The 19,959-nt window shown below is 36.9% G+C and overlaps 1 protein-coding gene across 1 annotated transcript in view; it reads left to right on the forward strand.

The window, feature by feature from the left end:
* The window catches only part of GTF2E2 (general transcription factor IIE subunit 2), a 64,015-nt gene that overhangs the window by 34,730 nt on the left and 9,326 nt on the right, over positions 1 to 19,959 (forward strand). Inside the window, exon 6 of the mRNA XM_047715391.1 lies at positions 9,125 to 9,218. Within this exon, the coding sequence (XP_047571347.1) occupies positions 9,125 to 9,218 (94 nt within the window). The remainder of the gene's footprint in view (positions 1 to 9,124; positions 9,219 to 19,959) is intronic.

Raw genomic sequence — 19,959 nt, forward strand, 5'->3', positions numbered from 1 at the left:
AGCCATTTTTGTGTAAATTTGACATCTCCCTTTTGTGTTGTTTTGGGTATGATTGTGTCTTCAGAATAGTTCTGGAAAGTTTTTCTCAAAGACATCTCAAAGTTTTTCTAGAAGTTGTTATGTTTGTAGACAAGAGCTGCTTCAGCAATGCTTGTAGACACTGCTAACCTGAGGAACCAGAGGTATTAAACACGAAAGCATTGACTAATAACCTCGCTGTTTTAATTCCTAAAAGTCTATCAGAGAAAGCCATACTGATAATATTTCCAGTTTAAAGTTGGAACTCAGTTGGAAAGGCTGCTAGTCTCTGTTCTGCACAGTTGCTAATGATTAATGCTAGTTGTTGGTTCATTTGTCTTGCTACCTCTGGAGTAAAACTTGCTCCTTTCTCTCCTGTACTTCTTGGTAATTAAATGACACGTGTTATCTTACAAGTCATTGAGGCTCTTTATTTATTTATTTTTTTAGGTTTCTTTGTTTTGTTTTGATCTATTGTCAAGTTAGTGGACTTCTCTTCTTTACCTCTAATTTGTCATGAATTCCCATTGGTGAATTTTTTATTTTAGAGATAGTATTTTTCAGTTCTGGGCTTTTCATTCTTTATGTTTTCTTTTTCTTTGCTGAGATTTTTTTTCCATTCATTATAAGCCTTTTTTCCAGTACATTCCTTTTTTTTTTTTTTTTTTTTTTTAAGATTTTATTTGTTTATTTGACAGAGAGAGATCACAAGTAGGCAGAGAGGCAGGCAGAGAGAGAGAGAGAGGAGGAAGCAGGCTCCCTGCTGAGCAGAGAGCCCGATGCGGGACTTGATCCCAGGACCCTGGGATCATGACCTGAGCTGAAGGCAGAGGCTTAACCCACTGAGCCACCCCAGCGCCCCTTTCCAGTACATTCTTGAGTAAAATTTCTTGCAACTGCTTTAAAATCTTCCTATTCTAATTTAACAGTTAGGTCATTTTGGGGGCTGGTCTGTGCTTTGTTTCTCGAGTATGGGTCATGTTTCCTGTTTCTTTGTCTAACAGATTTCTGTTGAGTCTTAAATTTTGTGAATTATATGTGTAATAAAGACTCAAGATTCTGTTAGATTCCTCCAGAGTGTTTTTGTTGGTTTTTGTGTATAAATGGGCAGTTATCTTGGCTAGACTCAAACTCTAACCTTTGTCTTTTTTGCAGTGGGTGGCAAATAATACATCTTTTTTGTTCTTTAAACTCTTTTGGAAAATATTTAGAGTTTATAGTAAGTTTTCTATTAAAAAAAAAGTTACCTTAGGAGGGACTTGGCCATTACCCGAAGCAGAGCCCTCTTCAGATTTGAAATAGGATTTATTTTTAAGGTATGTATGGAATGGGCTACTCCTCAGGTGGTTTTTTTTTTTAGCTAAATTTTTAACAAATTGTAGTAAAAACTGTCACATGAGGTAGAGTTTGACATATTAAGCATGTCTAAGAGTAGAGTTCATTAGTGTAAAGTATGTTCACAGTTGTACAAGAGATAATCCAGAACTTCTACATTTTGTAAAGCTGAAACTCAGTCCACTAAACAGCTTTCCTTATCCCACTTCTCCAGTCCCTAGCAGGCAACATTCTTTTTGTGAATTTGGCTTCTCTAAGTAACTCAGACAAGTAGAATTATATGTTGTTGTTTTGTGATTGTCGTATTTCACATAGCACAGTATCCATCCTCAAGGTTCCTCCATGTTGCAGCTTGTATCAGGATTTCCTTCCTTTTTAAGGCTGATAGTACTGCATTGACCAGTTTGCTTATCCATTTGGTTGCTTCCATTACTTAGCTGTTGGGAATAATGCTACTATTAACATGTTCCTAAAAAATCTCTCTTCAAGACTTTGCTTTTGATTCTTTTCTTTTTTTAATATATTTTTCAAGAGTATTTATTTATTATTTATTTATTTTAGAGAGAGTGTGCACACAAGTGGGAGGAGGGAAAGGGACAAGTAGACTCCATGCCTAGTGTGGAGCCTGATGTGTGGGCCAGATCTCATGACCCTGAGATCTCAACCTCAGTTGAAATCAAGACGCAGATGCTTGACTGAGCCACCCATGTGCCACTCTGCTTTCCATTTAGAGTATGTAACCAGAAGTAGAATTGCTGGATAATATGGTAATTCTGTTTTTAGTTTTTTGAGGAACCACCGTATTTTCCACAGTGGGTTTACCATTTTATATTCTTGCCAGCAGTGCACAAGGGTTCAGATTTCTTTGTGTCCTTACCAACACTTATTTTCTGTTTTTTTTTTAATAGTAGCCATTTTAATGGATATGAGGTTTATCTCATTATAGTTTTGATTTGTATTTCCCCAGTAATTAGTGATACTGAGGATATTTTTTTATGTGCTTATTGTCTATTTGTATACATTATTTGGAGAAATGTCAAATCTTTTGTCTATTTTTTGAATTGAGTTGTTTCACTTGTCCTTGTATGTATGTATTCTGGATATTAATCACTTATTAGATATACACTTTGCAAGTATTTTCTCCCATTTTGTGAGCTGCCTTTTTACTTCATTGATACTGTCTTTTAATGTACAGATGCCAATATTTTTGTGTAGTCATATGTGTCTTTTTTTTTTCCTTCTGTTGCCTTTGGTGGCATTTCCAGGAAATGACTGCCAAATCCAAGATTAGAAGCTTTTTGCCCTAAGTTTTCTTCTAAGAGTTTTATAGTTTTAGATCTTATATTTAGGTCTCTAATCCATTTCAAGTTAGTTTTCATATATAGTGTTAGGTAAGGGTCAAGTGTCATTCTTTTGTATATGGGTGTTGAGTTTTTTAGCACCTTTTGTTGAAAAGGTTGTCCTTTCCCTATTGAATGTCCTGGCACCCTTGTCAAAAGTCGTTTGACCATACCTGGGACGATTTATTTCTGGGTTCTCTCTTCCACAGTTTTTATGCCAATACTACACTTTCAATTACTGTAGATTTGTAGGAAGTTTTGAAATTAGGAAGTAAATCCTTCAGCTTAGTTTTTCTTTTTCAAGATTGATTATTCAGAGTCCTTGAGATTTCATATGAATTTTAGGATGGGTTTTTCTGTTTCTGCAAAAAACATCATTGGGATTTTGATAAGGATTGCACTGAATCTGTAGATCACTTTGGATAGTATCTACATCTTAATCTGTAAACCTGGGGTGTGTTTGCATTTATGTTGTCTAATTTCTTTCAGCAGTATTTTATTTTTATTTCTTTTTATAGATTTTATTTACTTGAGAAAGAGTGCATGAGCAGGGAGAGGGGCAGAGGAAGAGGGAGAAGCAAACTCCCTGCTGAGCAGGGATGCCACTTGGGCCTCTGTCTCAGGACCCCAGGATCATGACCTGAGCCAAAGGCAGGCACTTAACCTACTGAACCACCCAGGTGCACCCTTTCAGCAGTGTTTTATAGTTTTCATGGTGCCAAGTCCTTCACCTCTTTAAGTTAATTCCTAAGTATTTTATTCTTTTAGATGCTTTTGTGAATGGAATTGTTTTTGTAGTTTCTTTTCAGATTGTTCATTGTTAGTATATAGAAATGTAGCTGACTTTTGTGTATTTTGTATCTGTCTTGCCACTTTGAATTCTTTTATTCTAATAATTTTGAAACATACATCATATTTCGGACATATAACATAATGGTTCAGTATTTGTATATATTGTGAAATTATATCACCACAGTAAGTCTGATTAACATCTGTCACCATATATAGCACCAAATTTTTTTTTTTAAGATTTTATTTATTAATTTGACAGAGATCACAAGTAGGCAGAGAGGCAGGCAGAGAGAGGGGGTGGGAAGCAGGCTCCCTGCTGAGCAGAGAGCCTGATGCGGGCTCGAACCCAGGACCCTGGGATCATGACCTGAGCAGAAAGCAGAGGCTTTAACCCACTGAGCCACTAAGGCGCCCCAGCACCAAATTTTTTTTTTAACGATGAGAACTTTTTAAGATTTAATCTCTCAACAGCTTTTAAATATGTAATACAGTATTATTAACTGTAGTTACCATGCTGTACATTACATCCCCATGACTTATTTTATAACTTGATAGTGTGCACATTTTGACTACTTTATGCATTTTCCCCATCCACACCGCTGTGTCTGGCAATCACCAAGGATTTTTTTCTTTTTTTAGATTCCACATAAAGGTGAGATAATACAAATTTGTCTTCCTTTGTCTCACTTATTTCTCTTAGCATAATGCCCTCAAGGTCCATTCATTTTTATTACAGATGGCAAGATTTCTTCTTTTATGGCTACATAATATTCCACTTATGTGTGTGTATCTATTTTCCTTATCTGATTATCCATCAGTGGACACTTAGGTTTTTGTATCTTGGCTATTGTTAATAACGCTGTTTACAAAGGAGTGCATATATTTTTTTGAGTTAGTGTTTTTGGTTTCTTTGGATAAGTAACTGGAGCATATGGTTGTTCTATTTTCATAGTTAATTTTCAGTTTACATTGCCACCAACAGTACCTGAGATTTCCCTTTTCTCCATATTTCCTCCAACAATTATATCTTGTCTTTTTAATAGTGGCTATTCTGACAGGTGTGAGATGAGATACCTCATTGTGGTTTTGCATTTTCCTAGTCATGATGTTGAGCATGTTGGTGACCATGTGTAGGCCATCTTTGGAAGCATGTGTTTTGCGATCCTCTACCCATTTTTGAATTAGATTGTTTTTTGGTATTAAGTTCCATGAGGTCCTTATATATTTGGGATAGCAACCTCTAATCAGATACATGATTTGTTTTTCTTTTTACTGTTCTGATTGGGTGATTTCTGCTACCCTGTCTTATGCATCAATGATCCATTCTTCTGTATCAACTGATCTGCAGTTGATTCCCTATACTGTGTTTTTCATGTCAGTTATTGTATTCTTTAGTTCTGATTTTTCAGCTCTCTTTAAATTTTCTCTTTGTTGAAGTTTTCACTGTATTCCCCTGTTTTGCTTCTGAGTTCGGTGAGTATTTTTTTGGTCATGACATTGAACTTCTTATTTGGTAGATTACTTACCTCCATTTCATTTAGGGTTTTTTGTTTGAGGTTTTGTTTTATTCTTCTGGAATATATTCCTCTGCCTCTGTACTTTGCCTAGCTGTGTGAGTTTCTATATACTGGTTAGATCAGTTATGTTTCCCTGTTTTGAAGGAGTGGCTTTATGTAAAAGGTGTCCTTTGGGGCTCAGCAGTGCAAACCCCCCTCATCACCTGAGGCAAGTACCCCAGGGGTATCCCTTTTGTGGGGCAGTCTGACTTGTGTCTGGGCCACAATTGTTGTGAACATGTTGATGTTCAGCACTGTCTTCCTTTGTGGCTGTGAGGCCCAGTAGGAGCTGCTGGTGGTACACTGGTGAATGGAGCTGGCTCTGACACATCTGGCTGAGAGGCCCAGCTGCAACGGCTGCAGGCACTCTAGTGTGCATGGCTAGCCTCTCCAGAGTAGGGGCCGCTTGGGGGTAGATTGCTGGTGCCTTTGGAAGCTGCCCACTGGGTGGCGAGGGGATGTGTTTTAGAGGGGCTCATATGCTTGCCTAGGCTGCCTGGAATCTCTTTGTTTTGATTGTAGAGTTTAATCTTCTTTCTTTTTAAAATTTTATTTATTTGATGGGGTGGGGCAGGGAGAGTGCACGTGAGCAGAGGGAGAGGGAGAACCAGGCTCCCTGCTGAGCAAGAAGCCCGTTGTGGCACTCGATAATCCCAGAGCCCTGGGATTATCGAGTGCCACACAGGACCCTGGGATTATGACCTGAGCTAAAGGCTGCCTAACTGACTGAGCCACCCAGGAGTCCCTAATTGTCTTACTTTTTAATTACTTACAAGGGAATATTATTTTGTTTAGTTTTCTATACGCCTTCTTGCATTTTTGTTCTTCCTTTTACTGCATTACTATTTTGTATTTAGCTGATTTATTTGTATTTTCATTTTTTTATTTTTATTTTTGGAGAGAGTTGGGGGAAGGGCAGAAGGAGAGGGAGAATCTTAAGCAGGCTTCATACCCAGCATGGAGACTGTTGTGTGGCTCCATCTCACAATCCCAAGATCATGACCTGAGCCAAAATCAAGAGTTGGATGCTTAGTTGACTGAGCCACCCAGGTGCCCCTCCTTGATTTTTTAATATTGAAATGTTTAGATTCCTATCTCATTTCCTTCGTGTATGTTCTGTAGCTATTTTCCTTGTGGTTACCATGGGGATTATATTTAACATCCTAAAGTTATAACATTTGTACTGGTTTGTATTTATATTAGCCTAACTTCAGTAGCATATTAAAAATACTCCTTTACAGCTCCATTCCCATCTCTTTTTGTTGTAAAGGTCACAAAATTGCATCTTCACACATTGCCATAAACTAATAATACTTATTTTATTTTTTAATATCTTTTTAAAAAGTTTTTATTTATTTATTAGAGCGTGTGAGGAGAGAGGTCACAGAGAGAAGCAGACTCCCCATGGAGCAGGGAGCCCAACGTGGGACTCAATCCTGGGACTCCAGGATCATGACCTGAGCCAAAGGCAGTTGCTTAACCAACTAAGCCACCCAATCACCCTCTAATAATTCTTTTAAATCTATTAGTCTCTTAAATTATGTAGAAGCCAAAATTTGGAGATATAAAAGTTATAGTGATACTAGTTATTAGACTGATAATTGCTTTTTAAAAATGTATTAGTCTCTTAAATCTGTAGAGAACAAAAAGTATAGTTACAAACTTTTGCTGCAGCGATACTAGCTTTTATAATTGCCCGTGTTTAGTATTTACCTTCAGTGAGCTCTTTATTTCTTCATATTAACTTTGAGTTACTGATTCTTTCATGTTCTCTCGTAGGGCTCCCTTGTACATTTCTTGCCTGGTAGATCCTAGTGGTAATGAAATCCTTCTACCTTTTTTTTTTTTTTTTAACTATTAAAAAAGCTTTTTTATTTGGGAATATCTTAATTTTTTCTTACCTTTGGAGGGTAGGTTTGCTGTATAGAAGATTTTGGGTTCACCAAATTTTCTTCTAGCATTTTGTATATAGCAGCCTGCTACTTTCTGGCCTCTAAAGTTTCTTTCTTTCTTTTTTTTTTTAAGATTCTGTTTATTTTAAAGAGTGGGTGAGTGTGAGTTGGTGGGAAGAGCAGGAGGGAGAGAGGCGGAGGGGGAAGGAATCTTAAGCAGACTCGGTGCTGAGCATAAAGCCTGACACAAGGCTTGAACTCATGACCCTTAGATCATGACCTGAGCCAAAACCAAGAGTTGAAGACTGACTGAGCCACCAGAGGTTCTTGGCCTCTAAAGTTTCTGATGAGAAATACAATTTATTTTAGGATCCCTTCCTTGTATGTGCTGGTTTGCTTCTCTCTTGCTGCTTTTGGGATTGTCTTTGGAAAGTTTATTTATAATGCGTCTCTGTGTGGGTCTCTTTGAGTTCATATTCTCTGGATTCATTGAGCTTCTTGAGTGTTTATTATGTTCATGTATTTCTTCAACTTAGGGAAGTTTTCAGTCATTATTTTTTGAAATATGCTCTCTGCCACTTTTTCTCTCTCTTCCTCTGGGACTCCCACAGTGCATATTTTGGTCTGCTTGCTGGTGCCCCAGAGGTCTCTTAGGATTTGTTCACTCAATCCTTTTTGTCAGTTCCCTTTTTCTTTTTAAGATTTTTTCTAAAATTTATTTCAGAGACGGGAGCCTGGGTGGCTCAGTGGGTTAAAGCCTCTGCCTTTGGCTTAGGTCATTATCTCGGGGTCCCGGGATCGAGCCCCACATCCGGCTCTCTACTCAGCAGGGAGTGTGCTTCCCCCTCTCACTGCCTGCCTCCAAAAAGCTCCAAAACAGGCGCCCCTGTTGTAGCTTTTTAAAACATAATTGGAAATAACTGATTGGTGGTGATGAATAAGTGGGAAAATATTTTATGGTAGAGGAAAGGTAAGAACACCAAGATCCCACAGTTTTTCTTTTTTTTTTTTTTTAAGATTTTATTTATTTATTTGACAGAGTCACAAGTAGGCAGAGAGGCAGGCAGAGAGAGAAGGGGAAGCAGGCTCCCCTCTGAGCAGAGAGCATGATGCAGCCCCCCCAACAGTTTTTCTTAGATTAATAAAAAGACTCCAGGGATGCCTGGATGGCTCATTCGGTTAAGCCTCTGCCTTCGGCTCAGGTCATGATCCCAGGGTCTTGGGATCGAGTCCCACATCGGGCTCCTTGTCCAGCAGGGAGCCTGCTTCTCTCTCTGCCTCTGCCTGCTGCTCTGCCTGCTTGTGCTCTCTCTCTCTGACAAGTAAAGAAATAAAATCTTAAAAAGAGGAATATCTTTGTATAGCAACAGGTTCATAGACTGTTAACTTATATTAACGAAGATGTGCTTGAGGACACCATATTTAGAAAGTTAATACCCTCTAATCAATTCGTTGTTTCAACATCTGGATACCTGTATTGAAAACGTCCTTCATACGGGACTGGAAGAGATTATGCTGAGTGGAATAAGTCAAGCAGAGAGAGTCAAGTATCCTATGGTTTCACTTATTTGTGGAGCATAACAAATAACATGGAGGATATGGGGAGCAGGAGAGGAGAAGGGAGCTGAAGGAAATTGGAAGGGGAGGTGAACCATGAGAGACTATGGACTCTGAAAAACAACCTGAGGGTTTTGAAGGGGCGGGGGGGGGGGGCGGGAGGTTGGGGGAACCAGGTGGTGGGTATTGGGGAGGGTACATAGTGCATGGAGCACTGGGTGTGGTGCAAAAACAATGAATACTGTTACCCTGAAAAGAAATTAAAAAAATAATTTTTTAAAAAAAGAAAAGAAAACATCCTTCATATTTAAAAAAAAAAAAAAAGACTCCAGTGGACCCAAATCATAACTAAAAAATAGATTGAATTTTTTGGGTTTTTTTCCCCCCCCAAAATAAGTAACTTTTTTTGTACTTTGGAAGATCTCTAAGAATAAAAGTCCTAAAATACCAATATGTAAAATAGTGAGAACTGCTCATGAAAGAAACTTAAGAACTAAAATTAGGTGCATTAGACACTAATGCTATAACTGAAGGTTAAAATAAATGGGAATCCTTTGTTGTTTTAAAAAAACAAATCTTTTGAGGTAAGGTAATTTGGAGTTAACTGAAAAAAAATTTTTTTTAATCTTTTAAGGCTTTAGGGGACCAGATACTATTTGTAAATCGTCCCGATAAGAAGAAAATTCTTTTCTTCAATGATAAGAGCTGTCAGTTTTCTGTGGATGAAGGTGAGCCTTTCTGTTTAATTTTCAAGTATGTTAGAAATATAGGGTGACAAAATTTATATTTATAATCCAGTTATAACTCAAATTTTATAGTAGTGCTTTTTAGCTTTATCATCTCTTAGAGCACAGCTAATAATCTTACCACTAACATTGTTTCTCAGAATGCCATTTGAAATATGTCATTTGAAAGATTTTTGGTTGATTTTGCTTGTAATCATAGTATCAGTAGGTTGTGATATCTTATGTTTATAGCTCAGCTGTACCAAATAGTTTATTCCTTTAGTTCTATTATTTTACAAATATTACTTCATATCTTGATATGAAAGCTTGATGCAGAATGGGAAAAAACAAACTTTTGTTGGTGACTGATACTCTTAAATAACTTGTGAGTCTTTTGGTTATCAGATTGGATAGGCAAGATTACTTTTTTCTGACTATTGTAGAGTCAGATGCTAAGCTTCTGTTGAATCTTATACTAAATGTGTGATGCCTATATTTTGAATTTTAGGTATTTTATTTCAGGGGCACGTGGGTGGCTCAGTTGGTTGAGTTTCTGACTTGATTTTCGCTTAGGTCATGATCTCAGGGCTGTGGAATTGAGCCCTGCATTGGGCTCCCCACTCAGTTGGGCGTCTCCTTGAGATGCTCTCTCTTCTCCTTTTGTCCACCACCCACCCCACCTCGATTTGGTGTGGGCTTTGTCTTTCAAATAAATATAATCTTTTTTTTTTTAAAGATTTTTATTTATTTATTTATTTGACAGAGCGAGATCACAAGTAGACAGAGAGGCAGGCAGAGAGAGAGAGTGAGAGAGGGAAGCAGGCTCCCGGCTGAGCAGAGAGCCCGATGCGGGACTCGATCCCAGGACCCTGCGATCATGACCTGAGCTGAAGGCAGCGGCTTAACCCACTGAGCCACCCAGGCTCCCGTCAAATAAATATAATCTTTTAAAAAATATTTCATCAGTATTTGACAGGTAAAATAGTTAAACAAGGGTTTATTCATGGGAAATCTCTACTATAGTAGAAATTAGAAATAGTAGAAATAGTAGAAATCTCTACTATAGTAGAACTTCTCATTTAGACAAATCTATTTTACTGTAAATTTGTATTTGTATTAATTTTGAACCTAATTAAACATCATTTTAATGATAAAACTTGAGAAGTAAAACAGATACCAAAAAATTCTAATAATATAGAATTACATAAGATAAAAAAGTAATATTAGATTCCAAATAGTGAAAACTTGCTATGCCTGCCTGGTAGTCCTAGTGACTGTTTTTTATTGTATTGAATAAAAGAGAGTCTACTGAAGAAATGGTTTTGTATAAAAAATGCCCATATAATTCTTGTCCTTTTAGTAGCCCATACATTTTTTATTATGATTTTGTAATTTGTACTATGTAAGTTTTTCTTTCATGTTATCTGGCTGTAGATATTCAGGCTTATGGTGCTAGTAGATAGGAGGTTAGTTAACCTGAAGTTACTTAGATGACCATGATTTATCTGAGGAAATAGAATGTTGTGTTTTGGTGGAAAATTGTGATTGAGAGCACCTTGTATGCAGTTGGTTCTCAGTAAATAACTTTACTGTAATAGTAAATTTGTAACTTTAAAAAACTGTTTTCAAAGTATTCCAGCTATTCTGTATTGTATTTTCTAATAAATAAGGTAAGCTTCTTTATTAATAAATATTAATAAATTTTTATGTTACAGTAAAAATAAATTTACTGTAAATTTGTAACTTTAAAAAATTGTTTTCAGAGTATTCCAGTTATTCTGTATTTTCTAATAAATAAGGTAAGCTTCTGTATGTAAGTAAGGGAGTAGTGAACTTCTTTTGTACATTGTAATGATAGGTGCTCATTTAAGAAAGGTTTGGCTTAGCAGTTTTTGTGTTGCTTGAGTCTCCTTTACTTACAGTTTTGCTTTTATGGAAACTTTCATACTTCTCAAATTGACTTGACTCTTCAAAAAAATGTAGAGGTGGATTGATCTTTAAGATACTTATAAGTTTTAATAAAAATAGCTGATTCCTTTATTCTTTGGCATAGTTAATCCATTTGAAAAATAAGTGCAGTATTAAAACATAAGTATCATGTGTTCAACTAGGAAGATCTTACAGTGAAAAGCAGATATGTATTCCTTTCACTAATTTGAGTCCCTTTGACTTGTGGCACTACTTGTTTTATTTTAATTCTTTGAGTGGTTGTTCCCTTATTTTATTAAATAATAGGCTTATATTTTTATTTCTTGATTTTTCAGCTTGAAGTATTATAATGACTTATTCTTATGTTGCTGATTATACCTGCTGTCTCTCTTCACTTTCTAATATAGTATAGTACTAGTTTAAGTTTCTCTGCCATTTTCTTGGTACCTTTAAAATCAAAATAACTGAATGTTTCCAGGGAAATTTTAGTGTTAAGTCTGCTCTGCAGATGGCAGTATAGTGCAGCATAGCTGTAGATGTTCAGCTTGCCAGATGAGGTTGCAGTAGCTCTCTAAGAAAAGGATAAAACTCTAGGATTTCTTGATAATAATTCATTGGAGAGACTTTAAGAGAATACTTTCTGTTCCTCCATATCCTCACACTAATCGTTATACTGAGTCATTGGTATTTTCTGTCCCCAGTGCAATTTTTCTGTAGATATCACTGTTTTAACTTTGCTCAGCCTTTTCCTGTTTGTGTACCTTTCTGTTTCTTAACATTACCCTGTTTTCATTTGCCATTTTGTATGGCCTTTGTTAGTTTAAACTCTTCCCATCTCATTATTACTTGACTTATAAGGACAAGATGAGGATTTTCTCCCTCCCTTCCTTCCTTTATTTGAGGGGGTGGGCAGAAGGAGAGGAAGAGAGAGTCTTAAGAAGATGCTGAGCACGGAGCCCGATGCAGGCAGGGTTCAGTCTCACGAACCTGAGATCGTGACCTGAGTCAAAACCCAAGAGTCAGACGCTTAACTGACTGAGCCACCCAGGCACCCCAAGATGAGGATTTTCACTTTTTCCCACTCAGATTATACAAGTAACCATATATGCTTGTTAGTAAAATCCCACTTATCTGGAAATAAGTTGTATAAATTGCTTGATGTTTATTTTTCTAGTTTACTTTTTCTCAGATAATCTCTAAGACTGTATGGGTATTTAGTATTCCGTTATGTAAGTGTACCCGATGAATGAATTTTTTAAGTACTTAATAATGCTGCAGCAAATATTCTTACACCCTTTACATGCTGGAGATGTGTATGGTTTTTTTTTTATTAATGAAATAGGCATATATATCAGAAGGTATGGGAGGGGAAATTGATAAATTATTTTTGCATCTATTAAGTCTTTGTTGTTGTAGACTTATTTAATAGGTGTTGAAGTATATTACTAGGTTTCCTAATATTGACTGTCCTTGTACTCCTAGAATAGATAACCCCTTTTTAACTATATATTTCTGGACTCTTTTTCTATGTATCTGAAGGGTTTTTGCTTTAGTATCCAGTTTTTTTTTTGTTCACTTTCTCAGGGTTTGGTTTGTGTGTGATGCTGGATACATCAAAAGAGAATTATAGTTTTCCTTTTTCTTTCCATTTTTTCCTTAAGAGAATATTTGATTCCTTGAAGATTTGAACACAGAGTGTCTCTGTCTTGTTGCTTCTTGGACAGTATTCTTTGTATCTTCTTGGGTTATGTCCATCATTAAGTTTCCCACCTCATAAATTAATGTTGATAATCTCTGCTTTCCTAAAATCATCCACTGTTAATTTTCAGATTTAATAGCATATACTTTTTGCAGGGTATAGCCCCAGAACTTAATTTTTTTCTGTAATTTTCCCTTTTTATTGCTAACTTCTTGTATTTGCACATTCTCCCTTACTTCCTTATTATGCTGTGTTGGTATATCTATTTTACTTTTGTTGTTGCATTTTTGTTTTAAAGAAAAACATCTGTCAGATCACCCTTTGCATACTAGTTTTTGACTACTTTCTATGAGTGGTGACTGAACAAACATTTAAAATCTGCCAATTTTTTTTTGTTGTTTTAATTTTGCTGTTACTTCCTGGTGGTTTTCCTGCAGAATTCTTGGTTTATAAACATTCTTGACAGTTTTAGTTTAAGGGTTGTATCATAATCATTGTAAAGCATCTCTCTTGGTCATATTTAATATTCTTTTACTTTGAAGTCTGGCTTTATCTTACATTCTTTTAATCCCTTCCCTTTTTTTGGACTGATTCATTTTTGCCCATCCTTTTACAATGTACCCTGTCTTCTTTTGTTTAAATGTTTCCTTTGTAATTGGCATGTAGTTGGTATTAACTTCTTGAAGTGTCATTTTATATTAATTACCTTTTTTACATGATATATTGTCCCATTATTTGTTTGGGAAGTATAATTTTGGGAGGTTGTCATATATAGAGTGATTCTTTGTATCTCTAATTTCCTTAAACTATAGATATCGTGGGGCGCTTGGGTAGCTCAGTGGGGTAAAGCCTCTGCCTTTAGCTCAGGTCATGATGTCAGGGTCCTGGGATCGAGCCCCACATCGGGCTCTCTGCTCAGTGGGGAGCCTGCTTCCTCCTCTCTCCCTGCCTACCTCTCTACTTGTAATCTCTGTCAAATAAATAAAATCTTTAAAAAAAAAAAACTATAGGTATCATTTTATCAACTTTGTTCTTTGTTTTTATTTCCTAGTTGACACTTTCTGGGATTTTGGTAGCAATCTGTTATTGTGTATATTCATGAATTCACTTATTCAACAAGACTTCACTTATTCAACAAGTATTTACCGATGTCGTATTATATGCTCCAGTCATTTTGCTAAATGCAGGAGATACAGTAGTGAACAAGGTAGACAAGCCTCTGCCTTTGTAGAGTTCACATTCTAAAGGATAGGGTAAACAATATAAAAATAAAACATGATGACAGATTGTATCAAATTCTAGAAAAGAGACAATTGAAGTATGTGCAAGTTGGTAAAGCACCTAGGAGGTGTGGAACTCAGTGAAGAAGGCTGTGAAAGAATGAGATGGAGATAGCCTTGATACGGGTGCCGTTGTGGGGGAAGTGGGGCTCAAGCAGAGTATAATAAAGGCAAAGGCTGTAGTAAAGACTTTGATTTTTTTCGTAGGCCTGTGGTTTTTAATCCTTAAGTCTGATTCAGTGAAGCCTGAGGAACAAATATTTTCTAACATGTTCTTTGCTCTTGTAAAATAAAATTTCCAGATGATATAACCTACTTTGAGACATAATTTCTTTAATGTTAGTCTAATACAGGGATGCTTGGCTGCCTCAGTCAGTAGAGAAAGTGACTCTTGATCTCAGGGTGGCGAGTTGAAGCCCCCACATTGGGTGCAGAGCTTACTTAAAAAACATAGGGGCTCCCGGATGACTCGGTTAAGTTTCCAGCTCTTAATTTCAGCTCAGGTCATGATCTGAGGGCTTTGAGATGGAGCCCTGCGTCTGGCTCTGCACTGGGGGTGGAACCTGCCTAAGATTCTTTTTCTCTCTCTACCTCTACTGCCCCCACTTTAAAAAAAAAAAAAAAAAAGTATGATACCCTAACTGTAACAGAAAGGAGAAATGGAAATTGGGTTTATATTTTATAAATGTATTTCAGTGTTTGTAATTACTCAAGCGTATTTATATTAGATTATAAAAGGGATATAAATAACACAGTTGTTTACATTTATAATCACCATTGAATGTGATGGCTACAAATAGACCAGTACAGGTGTGATGCAGTGCAACCTATCTACCATAGTTAGTGTTTGCCTTAAGTGATAAAGAATTTGTGGCAAAGGTCTGCAAAATACAAAGTGAAGTTTTCCTGAGATTTTCAAAGGTCAATCATACCATATTCTCTATTTATTGTACTTTGTTTGTTCCTAGAAACAATTAAAATTGGTGTGTTAAACCAATATAAGAAATATTTTGTTTATATATATAAACAGAATTTGATTCTTATCATCAACTGGTGTTTTTCATTAATCTCTATACTTTCTTATAAAGATGGCTGGAAGTAAGAAAGGTTTTTTAACAATGATGGTGTTGATAATTTGGAGCTGAGTAAACTTTTTGGTGTTGGGGTTGTCGCTGTGCAGTGTAGATGATTACCAGAATCCCAGGCTTCTTTAGATGCCTGTAGCATACTTTTCCCCAGTGTGACAACCAAAAGTGTATCCAGACATTACCAAAGAAATGTTCCCCAGGAAGCAAAAATGTCTGGGTTGAAAATTATATTAAAGGTACAGTTTATGTTTATAATTAAGATAAATTGTCTTCATACTTTTCTTGAATTCTTTTGTTCAGCGCATTCAGTTATAGAGGGTTGTCACCCAGTGAGTAAGGTCTCTGTTCTCGAGCTTTCCTAAAGCTGAGGGAACGTTGACATGGGAACACAGACGGTGGTTCTTGCATACTGTCATTGTGAGATTCGTACAGTACTGTAGACACTGGGGGAATAAGTCACGATCCACAGGAATTTCAGGATTGGGACACTGTTTTTGGAGTTGCAATTGTCAGTATGGCATAAATCACTGATTTTTAAGACACAAGTTGTTTTCTAATGAAATAAGTTGTGTGATTCCAGAGAAAATCCACTGAAAATTGATCATATCTTAACATTTGTCTTCCTCTCTGTCTCTTTCTCTTTGTTCAAATTTTACTCAAAATGCCCTGTCCTGGTTGTATTGACGGAGATTTTTTTTTTAAGATTTTATTTATTTATTTGACAGACAGAGATTACAAGTAGGCAGATAGGCAGAGAGAGAGAGAGGGGAAGCAGGCTCTCCATTGAGCAGAGAGCCCAACATGGGGCTCGATCCGAGGACCCCAGGACCATGACCAGAGCAGAAGGTAGAGGCTTTAACCCACTGAGCCACCCAGGCACCCCTTGATGGAGATTTATGCGTTAGCCCAGTAGGTGGCAGTCTTAGCTAAAGAAGAAATACTGATTGATGAAGCTTTTAGTCACGTTTGAAGACTCACCCTTCATTTTATGTGTAATAGAAGGAAATGTCTTAAATAAGGTATACTACAAGTAAGAACAGAGCTTATTTATAGTAATTTAGAAAATCAAATAGGTACATGAACACAGAATAATTGAACTTAGATATTTGTCTTATTTCACAAATGCATTTATTTCCTTTTATCAGGATCTTATTCATTTAGAGGCAGTATAAATGCCATGGTCAAGATGATTGAATAGTTAATCTGTAGGTTTATATCTTAGATCTGCTCCTTATTAGCCTGGGCAAGGTACTTCTGAGATTTCTCATTTATAAAAGAGAAATAATGGTATATGTCTCATGGTCCTTATGAGAATTAAATGAGTTAAAAATAAATGTGCATAGAGCTTGGAACAGAGCCTGGCATGTAGTAAGACTAATAGTAACAGTAATATTAGCTATTGTCAGAAGAATTGGAAATACCAAATAGTACCAGAATACTAGATATTTAAATCTTAACTGGTTATTTATTCATGTTTACTTAGCTGTGTGGTTATTGACTAAGTGGATCTGTAGTCTTGTGTTTTGTTAAATGGATAATAAAGAATCAGAGCCAGTTTAGCAGTCTGAGGCCACATTTGCAAAGATCTTTTGCAGTTATAGAATGTTTGTTGGTGTTCCTGGTGAGAAGTCCATGACAGTCTGATTTTTCTTCCATTTCTGCTAACTTGTTCTTTTTTGCTTAGAAACTTAAACAATTTCAGTTTTATCCTTAGAATACAGGGCTTCTCCCAGAAGCTCTTTTCCTGGGGCTCTTATGCTGTTTTCGTTCATTATTTTTTGATGGCTTTCCATTTTATGGATGTACTTTAAAACAGTTTTTCTTATGCTCCACAGATAGAGATGTAATTTTTATTTTTTGTTCTGCTGTATGCTATTATCAGTAGTATTTGCACATAAATACTTGTGCACTTGCCTGATTATTTCCTTATTGTAGTTTTCTTTAAGTAGAATTGCAAGATCAGAAGATAAGGCATATTTTAAAAATTGTCAACACCTTGCCTATACTGCCTTCTGTAAAGTTTGCACCATTTTTTTGGGACCCATTTACCTTTACAGCAGTATGTGAAAAGGTATCCAATTCTGTACCCTCTCCAGTACTAGATGTTTTTAGTTGACTTTGCCAGCCTCATAGAAAATATGGATTATCTTGGATTTGTATTTCTTGCAATGATTTTATGAAATTAGAGAAAAACATGATTTTTCTTTGTACTTCTGTCAACTATACATTTTTTGTCCTTGCATACATTAAAATGTGATTAAATTTGGGATGCTGATATCTTGCCTTTAAAATTAGGTGCTGTTCACCTGGGTGGCTCAGTCAGTTAGGTGTCTGCCTTTGGCTCAGGTCATGATTCCAGGGTCCTGGGATCGAGCCCCACATATGGCTTCCTGCTCAGTGGGGATCCTGCCTCTCCTGCTCCCTCTGCTTGTACTCTGTCTCTCTCTGTCAAAAAAATAAATAAAGTCTTTAAAAAAAAAAAAATGAGGCCTTGCTTTCCATTGTTCATCTTAAGTATTTATCCAGCTGTGTACATTTACACAGTACATGTAATATTTAAATACTGAAACAGCGCTGAGCTAAGGAAAGGCAGGAATTAATGTAGAAATGTTTTATCAAAAAACCCAGACATTGGGACGCCTGGGTGGCTCAGTTGGTTGGACGACTGCCTTCGGCTCGGGTCATGATCCCGGAGTCCCGGGATCGAGTCCCGCATCGGGCTCCCAGCTCCATGGGGAGTCTGCTTCTCCCTCTGACCTTCTCCTCGCTCATGCTCTCTCTCACTGTCTCTCTCTCAAATAAATAAATAAAATCTTTAAAAAAAAAAAAAAAACCCAGACATTGAAAAAAGATATTGGGGGTGGGGAGAGAATCTTAAGTAGGCTCCATGCCCAGTGCAGAGCCCTCCATGGGGCTCAGTCTTATGACCCTGAGATCATAAAATGAAGTCAAGAGTCAGGTGCTTAATCAACTGAGCCACTCACATGCCCCCATTGAAGAGTTTTTTTATTCAGGGATTTTCCTCTGAAAATAACCCAAGCAACACGTTTTTTAGCAAAGAAAGTAGTTAAATTTTGTTTTAATGTACTTTCAGTTTCACTGTGCCATTAAAGTTTATATTGTGTATTTTTTTTTGGTGGTACATTAATTAGCTTTCTAGACCATTACTGTCACTGTTAGCTTTCTAGACCATTGTTATCACTATTCTACTAGGTATTACTGCTTCTGTGATTGTGTCATAAGAGGCCTGAAGTCTGTAAGCTCTATACATACAAAGTAGAAAGAGTAGTTTCAGTCTTCAAGGAACTGAAACTTGGCAATGCTGCTAATATAGATGCTTGGTTAAGAGTGTATTGACTGAAAAGTACCATTGTGTAAATGATGTTTTTGTCATATATGTACTTTTATTCTCTTTATCTTTTTTTTTCATGCAGAGAAAAGTATAGTTTGTTATACAGTTATGTAATATTCATTCTAGATAAAAGACAGTTTTACATATTGATAGAATTTAACAAGTCATGGGTTAAAATGCTTAAACTATTCTTTTTCGGGTGACATACTTCAGCAGCTGTGGTAAATTTGACAGAAATTCTGGCTTGGTATTTATTTATTTATGTTTAAAGATTTTATTAGAGAAAGAGAGAGTAGGGGGAGGGGCAGAGGAGAGGGAAAGAAGAATCTCCAGCAGACTCCCCACTGAGTGTAGAACCTGACAGGGCTGGATCTCACAACCCTGAGATCATGACCTGAGCTGAAATGAAGACAGATACTTAACCAGCTGAGCTACCCAGGCATCTTTGGTATATATTCTAAAACAATGTTGTGGGTACCTGGGTGGCTCAGTGGGTTAAGCATCTGCCTTCAGCTCAGGTCATGATCCTGCAGTCCTGGGATCAAGTCCTGCATCAGGCTCCCTGCTCAACGGGTAGTCTGGTTCTCCCTCTATCTCTCTCCCCTGCTCGTGATCTCTCTCTCTCTCAAATAAATACATAAAATCTTAAACAACAACAGCAACAATATTGTATGCTTTCTTGGAATTAGAATGATGTTTTTATTGCTGAGTTGGAAGTTTGACCTGAAGGTATTTTCTCTCACATAAGCCAGGCAGAGCTAGTTGCATTAATCATATCCTTCTTTAGCCAAAAAAGTGAATAGTTGGGAATTTCTGGCTTCTACTTAAAATGAAGAAAGCTGGAGAGAGCATTGTTGCACTCTTACAGCAATAATAATAAATCCTAGACAGCTGCAAATTTATAGTTTTCTTGAATCCATCAGAGAGCTGAGTTGTAGGACAACCAGCTAACCTGAAATCTAAGGAAAGACAGGCGCCTCCAGGAAAAGATGGGATGCACGTACTTGTTTACCTGGGACAGACAAAATGAACACCACTCAGAAGAATGCAGTTAAAAATTTTAATGAACTGCTAAAGGCTTAAATTGGACTAGCAAGAAGATACAGAATCCTTGGGGGCTGAGAACACATGGGAAGGGAATTCATACCTACTTGCAGACTTTCTTCCATAGACTTCCCTGGATGCTTATAGAATAGAGTATAGGGTAGGTACTGTCCTTATTGGGTATCTACAGGAAAGACACGAAGCCCTGTCTGGGTCCTTCTTCCTGCCTCTCTGCTGTGAGACAAGAGCCTCAAACTGCAGTGGAAATGGAACAGTAAGAAACCTTCCACCCCTGGGGAAGGGGCAGGAACATGTGCTTTAGCACAGCGGGATGGGCAGGAACATTGAGAAG

Source organism: Lutra lutra, chromosome 2 (genome assembly GCF_902655055.1).
Source record: "Lutra lutra chromosome 2, mLutLut1.2, whole genome shotgun sequence".
Classification (NCBI taxonomy): domain Eukaryota; kingdom Metazoa; phylum Chordata; class Mammalia; order Carnivora; family Mustelidae; genus Lutra; species Lutra lutra.